The 7,500-nt window shown below is 39.9% G+C and overlaps 1 protein-coding gene across 2 annotated transcripts in view; it reads left to right on the forward strand.

Annotated features, from left to right (window-relative positions):
* The window catches only part of thop1 (thimet oligopeptidase 1), a 16,499-nt gene that overhangs the window by 1,128 nt on the left and 7,871 nt on the right, over positions 1-7,500 (forward strand). The window contains exons 2-8 of one of the 2 annotated variants that reach the window (XM_031875295.1): positions 257-346; positions 1,971-2,177; positions 4,759-4,907; positions 5,789-5,893; positions 6,169-6,271; positions 6,352-6,509; positions 7,407-7,500. The exon at positions 7,407-7,500 is cut by the window's right edge and continues 42 nt beyond it. In XM_031875295.1, the coding sequence (XP_031731155.1) occupies positions 334-346; positions 1,971-2,177; positions 4,759-4,907; positions 5,789-5,893; positions 6,169-6,271; positions 6,352-6,509; positions 7,407-7,500 (829 nt within the window). In that variant the 5' untranslated portion in view covers positions 257-333. Of the gene's footprint in view, positions 1-256; positions 347-1,970; positions 2,178-4,758; positions 4,908-5,785; positions 5,894-6,168; positions 6,272-6,351; positions 6,510-7,406 lie in introns of both variants that reach the window. The other variant, XM_031875294.1, reaches the window with a different exon arrangement.

Genomic DNA, 7,500 nt, shown 5'->3' on the forward strand with positions numbered 1-7,500 from the left:
ATATATATATATATATATATATATATATATATATATATATATATATACACACAATTATATATTACTTTAACTGAAGTAAAAAATGTGAACACGTATTCCACCACTTCATATAATACTATGCATACTGTATGATACAATATAATAAAAATATCCGCTGTAAAATTGGTTTGGTGGTATTAGTTTGCTGCGAGAAATGCTCCTCGTGTTGGTTTTTATTTTGAAACGTGTGACCAGAAGTTTACTTCTTCTTCTGTAGCGGCCATATCGTCCTGCACACAGCTGCCTGACAGTTAACCATACGGACCTAGCAAACCTTCATTCAATACCTGAAATATGGGGCCGACAGGTGAGTAATGTGCTGATGTTTTTAATGTGACTGAATCTTTTTATTGTAAAAGCGTCCCTATGGCCGCCATGTTTGTTCTCTGACTGTCTCTGTGATCGTTTAGATTTATTTAGCTTTGATCACTGAATCTGTCTGAGATAGTTTTAGCGCTACCGTTAGCTAGCGTAGCTGCTGTGCTGTAAGGCTTGTACCAGTCAATTGATTAAAAATCACTAGTAGCATTAATTTAGCTTTCAGTTTAGTATAAAGTTACCAAAATAAACGCCTTGAGTTGTAATGGTGCAGTTCTGCATTGATTGTCTCTCTTGTTTGTGTAACGTTAGCATGTGAGCTCACTGTGCTTATTCACTGAGCTATCTAACTGTTGAGCAATTTCAGACTATCAGCGTAGATTGCAGATCCTAAATATTTGCAATAAGCAATGCCCCAAACTCCATTTTAAAAACTTGTGAGTTTAAAGTTAAGGCCGTCTGTTGCTAAATACATCACATTATTTAACAAAACATAATACCTTATCCCAATTGACATATTATGCCTATGAATTCAGAATACTACTAAAATAATCCACCAAACAACATCTTTTCGCGGCTGCTTCTTACATTTTTATTGTCGTTTTTGGTGTAAAGGCAGACTAGGATTAGCAGGGAGCTGGTGTAAAGTGGAATTCAGAATAAATTAGGTTAATTGCCAAAGTCGGTTTTCACATACAAGGCATTTTTCTTGGTGTTCTGTTGCATAACATAGATACAATAAAAATTAAATAATAACAATAAAAATCGGAAGTAAAAAATATGTACAATATATCTGTAATAGATAATAATATTGGTGTCTATTGTGATAATTTAACATGTAAATCAGAATGAAAAGTGTTTGCATTTTGATGAGTAACATTTAAATGAACAGATATTTTTGATAACATTTGTGTGATGACTCCAGTATGTAAATGAAATGAGGGCAGAGCCATGTGATTTTCTGTTCTTGAGATGTGTATAATATCTGAAGATGTAGGAATGTGTTAAACTGATCAGGAATGGGTGGAGATACAGTGTGTAGAGCAACACACACTTGCTAATTTATAACACTGATTCAGGGATGTAGATATAATTCATCAGTGTCTTCTAACTGTTGGAGGGAATGCAGTAAAATTCATGCTTCATTTACTCCCTGAAAATAATCATTCGGGGAAAATTACATTTCTAAATTGTCGTAGATTAAAGTACCCAACAGTATATAAAATAATTAAAATGATTCTCACCTAAACTAACTGTGACATAAACATGCTGCCTATGTGTTAATCTGAAATAATATTCCAATGATATACATCATAAGTAAACACTGTGAAACATTCTCTCCGAAGAGTACTTTTAATAATGATACCTGAAGTACATTTAGCTGGTAATACTTTTGTTATTTTACTAAATAAAGTTTTACTTGTTAGTATCAATTGCATTCGACATAAAATTCAAAATGAGCTGCACTATAAATGAACACAGCAGTACCATCCTGCTTTTACATTAAGGCATGAGTAATAATAATGTAATGATACAATATATAATAGTAATAATAAAGAATTGTAAATCTGACTAGTTCCATCACTGACCTGTCCTTTTGTTTCCTGTCCCAGGTGAGGTGGTGTTTGCCAGCGTGGTGCCGGTCTGCGCAGAGAACCGGCTACGTTGGGACCTGAACCCTGAGCAGATCCAGCAGCTCTCCGACGAGCTCATTGCCAGCACCAAGACGGTGTACGACGCCGTCGGAGCGCTGGACCTCGACAGCGTCACCTTCGAGAACACGCTGAAGGCCCTCGCTGGCGTGGAGGTCGAGTACACCGGTCAGTGTCCACCAATCGGCAGCCTTTCTCTTCTGATGCTGTCGCTCATGGGTTCTGATGATGATCATTGTTTTTTCATAGCCAGGAAATGAAAGTTATTTTGAGTTTTTCAATAGATATACGGTGTCAGACACAAGTGAAACCAACTGGTTACTATACATATCTTCATTTTCTGTATTTATGGTCTTATAGTTATATTGTACGGTACATTAAAACCTCTGCACACATACATGAACATACAAGGTATGATAACAATAATAACAAAAAATATAATATAAAAGTAAATAAAAACTTCTGAAATGTTATTTCAAAGTTGAGAGCTATCACATATACTTGCACCGCTGACATAACAATACTCTCCTTATAATATCTATATAAAATATATATATATATATATAACATGAACTACAAGTTGTGCACATTATTTTACATTTAGAACTTGCAGATGTGAGAGAGAATCCCTCACAGTCCATGTTAAGTTTATTTTATGTAAATTCACATTGTTTTACTGTGACAGTGCAGTTAGGAGCAGCGACTGGTCTTGGCGGTGTGTTCAAAGACCCTCTGATATCTGAGACTTCATTATCTGCTGCTGTTTTTCTTAAATGTAATTCAGAAGATAAACAAACATAGAGGCAATGTACATTTGAGGCATCAGAAATGTTTCAGATAAATCTTATACCTCAGATGTTGGAGTGTTGTTGAACGCAACAAGGTAATTTATAATAATAGAATAACACAACAAAGATCAAAATGTGTCACGGAAAACTAAGCTGTGGTTGGTGTTCAGTGACTGAAGCTGACAATAATTAAATGACTAAAGCTTGCTAATTTTGAAAACGCTGTTTACGTGTGAAATGATCACAATAAGTTAAACAGCAGGAAACGGCTAAATCTCCTCTTTTCAGTTGATCGTTTTTGTCCTTGAACATGTTCAATATGAGGCCGGTGTTTTCAGATTCATCCACTCTGACCCTCCAGCCAGGGATAATCAAAAAACAGCTGGTCACTGTAGTTTTTATCAAACAATCTGGAGCTAATGGTGTATTTATTGGGGACTATTTTCAGCGGCGGATTAATCCACATCTGGTGACTATTTGTGGCAGCAGAACGGTGTGTGTGGGACTAAAATAAACGACAGTGTGTCTGTTCCTGGTGATGACGGACTATAATGGAGCTTTATGACAGACGACGAATTTATATCAGGCTTTGCTACACACACACACACACACACACACACAATACTTGTCAGTAGATACATTCTTTGTTGGTTTGAGTCTGAACATGAAGAGAAATATAGAAGATCAGAGTTATAGTTAAATATGTCTTTATACCGGCAACATTAACGTCACTGGCTAGCAGAGATTTAAAACGGTTATCATTTATATTTCTGCGGCTCGTGCCGTCCACACGCGATGAACCTGAATGTAAAGCGGTCACGAACACAGCACAAACCTGAGCGCACAGTCGGGGGCCGGTCGTCCATTGTGAGCTCTGCACCGAAGCTCTGAGTCGGCAGAATCGGTGTGTGATGGTAAAGGCTCGTCAGCAATTTGCAGAGAAAGCAGCTGAACCAGCCGCCGCTGCGACAATAGAGACGGAGACTTTTGTGTGGAGGCAGCTGAAAACCTGAAAACACCTCCAGCATGCTGCTGCTGCTGCAGGAGGGAACACTGAAACTACTCCTGCTCCCTCATGTTATCTTCACTTCATGCAAAAGAGTTTCATGATGAATTAACGAGAACAAGTCACAGGGAAAGTAGCAGCTGGTTACATTTTCATGGTTGCCTGTTTCAACCTGAAAAAAAAAATTTAAGTAAAAAATAATAAGTCTAAATTAAGAGAATACTTTTGCAAAATTAAGACATTTATTTAGTCAAACGCTGAATTGAAATGACAAGATACATAAAACATTGAGACGCTGAGACAAAGTTACTAGATACTGAGAGGAACTGAGGAGTTGTCATTATGTGTAAACTCATATCTCATATTCATGGGCTACTTTACTGTCTTTGTACAAGCCCTGTAGAGAAAGAAGTCAAGAATGAAATGCAGTATAGAGAAACAAAGGTTGAATATCCTGTAAAATATTTACTCAAATCAAATATTTGAAAGCATCCAAAAACAAATTGTTCGGCTTTATCAGTCAACAGGTTTGTCTGAAAAGCTCTGATCGCGCGAGTTCCAGAATCAGGTGCACGTCGAGCACAGGCCGCGAGTATTTCCGCGAGTATCTCAAAATTTCGAGATACTGAAACTAATAATATTTAATTCCTTTTAGTTATTTGTCGATGAAGAATAAAAATGAATCGCTCACAACTTCGATGAAGTGGAGAAACTTTGCTTGTTAAATTTTGAATCCAATATTTTGTTGTGTGGCCGTTTATCAGAATAAATTAGCATTTAAAGCAGACATCACTTTGGACCTGGTTACTGTGATGGGAATGGTTAACGTTTTAAAGAGTAAATCAAAGATGTTAAATGATCAGTCCATTAATGAAGAATGAAATCGTAATAGATCCTGTAAAATGTGCAGGAAATCCACTAAAGTGACTGTTGTCTCTCACCTCACCCATCTCAGTCCAGAGGAACATGTTGGACTTCCCGCAGCACGTCTCTTCCAGTAAGGAGGTCCGAACGGCGAGCACCGACGCCGACAAGCGTCTGTCGGAGTTCGACGTGGAGATGAGCATGAGGGAGGACGTCTACCTGAGGATCGTCGCCCTGGAGGTGAGCTGACAATTTGAACAATACCAGAGGAAAAAACAAACTGGTGTTGCGCCTCGTCTCGAGGTGGCCGAGACGCAACGTGAACTAGCCCCATCTTCCAAAGCTCCCAGCAGCCTCTGAGGCAGATTGCAGAATATGGTGACGGCTGAATTTATTCACAGTTTGAGATGAAACCCACATGGAGCTTGATTTAGGGTGGGCAAAGGCCAAGACAAATATCTAAGCGGGAGGAAAACAATTATAACCTAATGATCTCAAACAAACCAAATAATAAGCAACCACTCTCACGGAAAAAAAATAAATACATGACAGCTCATCCCCATTACCTACAGAAATCAGCGTGACAAAGAGTACATGTGATGAAGGTGGTTTGGCTGATTGGGAGACGAGGGAAATGAGTGTTCTTGGTTCCTCACATAGCCGGCGTTCATCTGAAGGGAGCCAATCACCTGCTGGAGCCCGTAGCTGGCCAGCCAATCGTCTCTTTCTCCCGGGACACACCTATTTACGCACACACGAACGCTTTCACACTGATGGAAAGAAACGCATCTGCAGCGATATACGACCACAGTTGTAACACTGAATATATACGCTACACCAAATGTGATGACATTCAACATAATACTGAATCTTAGGTACGCGTTTGAACCAAACGTGAAGTGGCAGGTCCTGATCCCATCCGGGGCTGGTGAGCCTAAATAGTTTGGATAATCTTGATGTAGAAAAAGCAGACACCAGCGGTGGTACCTCCCATTTCCTTTTAAATCCAGGATCTGCAGCCTCTCTGATGACATTTGGACCTATTTCAGTTCTTCTCTTGCTTTCCGAAGGTTTCCTGTTATCGTGTCTTTTTCTTCTTATTGTTTTTGCGTCTACAGAAGAAGGTGGATGGCGGCTGCCTCACTGCAGAGTCCAAGCGTTACATGGAGCGACTGATGAAGCTGGGGAAGAGGAACGGCCTCCACCTGCCCAAAGAGACACAAGAGGTGGCTGATGCTTCCTTATTATCACTCTTTATGCATGCTGAGAGACTTCACTGAGAAACAATTCTCTTTGTTTGATGTTGTTATTGACACTTTTGGGGGGATATTTTTTGAAAATTGACGGTTAAGAGAAATCACAGAGTCAGATGAAGTGTTTTCAGATAGGAGTGGGCTCTATGGATAAAATCACTGTATATGTCATATTTCTTTTATGATATGGTGTGTTTTTAAACTCTCCATGTAGTATCAGATCTAAGTATTTGACTCTGCTGTAACAGGAGATCAAGACCATCAAGAAGAAGCTGAGCAACCTGAGCATCGACTTCAACAAGAACCTGAACGAGGACACGACCAGTCTGTCCTTCACCAGAGACGAGCTGGGTGAGTCCCGAACCCCTCGGACCGTCCCACCCCGTCTCCCTCTCTCCGTGTGTTAACGCATGTGGTGGTTTGGCTTTCAGGCGGCCTCCCCGAGGACTTCCTGAGCTCCCTGGAGAAGCACGGAGAGACGCTGAAGGTCACCCTGAAGTATCCTCATTACTTCCCCACCATGAAGAAATGCTTCGTCCCAGAGACCCGCCAGAAGCTGGAGGAGGCCTTCAACTCCCGCTGCAAGGAGGTGAGACAGGAAGTAAACAGACGTCCGTCACCAGCTCCACTCTAAGAGCGCTAAATGTTCAGATAATGTGAGAGGCGGTTAGTGCAGGTTTCACGTCCCACATCATGATGATCTGAGCGGAGTTAGTTTGCCTTTAGAGCAGAGCTGATAACTAGAAGAGTTTGAGTTATTTATAGGTCAGTGTTTGGATTTATTTTCACAGTGAGGACTCGGAGGATAAACATGTGAATTTAAAGAAAAACTTCAATATATATCCTTTTTGAAAGTGTTTCCTTCTATACTTTAATCGCCGTCATTGGTAACTTCATGCTGTGTCTGATATTGGTATGTCGTGAAAGAGGGGAATTTAAACTACTTGGTGAGGGTTTTATAGATTACATGTTTATGCATTTTCTGAACAAATGAGAATCGTCTTTCCCACAAAATTATGACTGCTTTTTCTTGTTTTTCCTGTGTAGAATAAAGAGACTACAACTGAATTTCGTTGCGCAACCATGTGTTGTACAATGACAATAAATTAGCCTTTGAATTAGAAAATTAAACGACAACTCTATAAATAGTCAATTTCAGATTCTGAAATGTGAGAAACTCGGCTGCTATTTCTCATCGTCGAACACAAAAAGCAGTTTGAAGACGTCTCGTTCTGATCTGGGAAACTACAGAGGGGCAAGTTTCTCTATTTGAAACAATCTAATGAAAATAGTTGTTGAACTCATTCCAGTTTACAACAACATATTTTGGTAGTTTTGTCCACCATCAGTTGTAAAAACATTGTACTCAACAAGTTCACCTGGTAATGCGGTGACATCACTGAGTCTGACAGGTGGACAACCCCGAGCAGTAAATTGGAACTGTCCATTAAAAAGGGCTTCCCCTCCCCCCTGCGTGTGCTTTCAGGAGAACTCGGCCATCCTGAAGGAGCTGGTGGAGCTCCGGGCTCAGAAAAGCTCCATGCTGGGCTTCACCACACACGCTGACTTCGTCCTGGAGA

The sequence above is a fragment of the Anarrhichthys ocellatus genome, unplaced genomic scaffold (genome assembly GCF_004355925.1).
Source record: "Anarrhichthys ocellatus isolate YVR2014 unplaced genomic scaffold, GSC_Weel_1.0 scaffold88, whole genome shotgun sequence".
Taxonomy (NCBI): Eukaryota; Metazoa; Chordata; class Actinopteri; order Perciformes; family Anarhichadidae; genus Anarrhichthys; species Anarrhichthys ocellatus.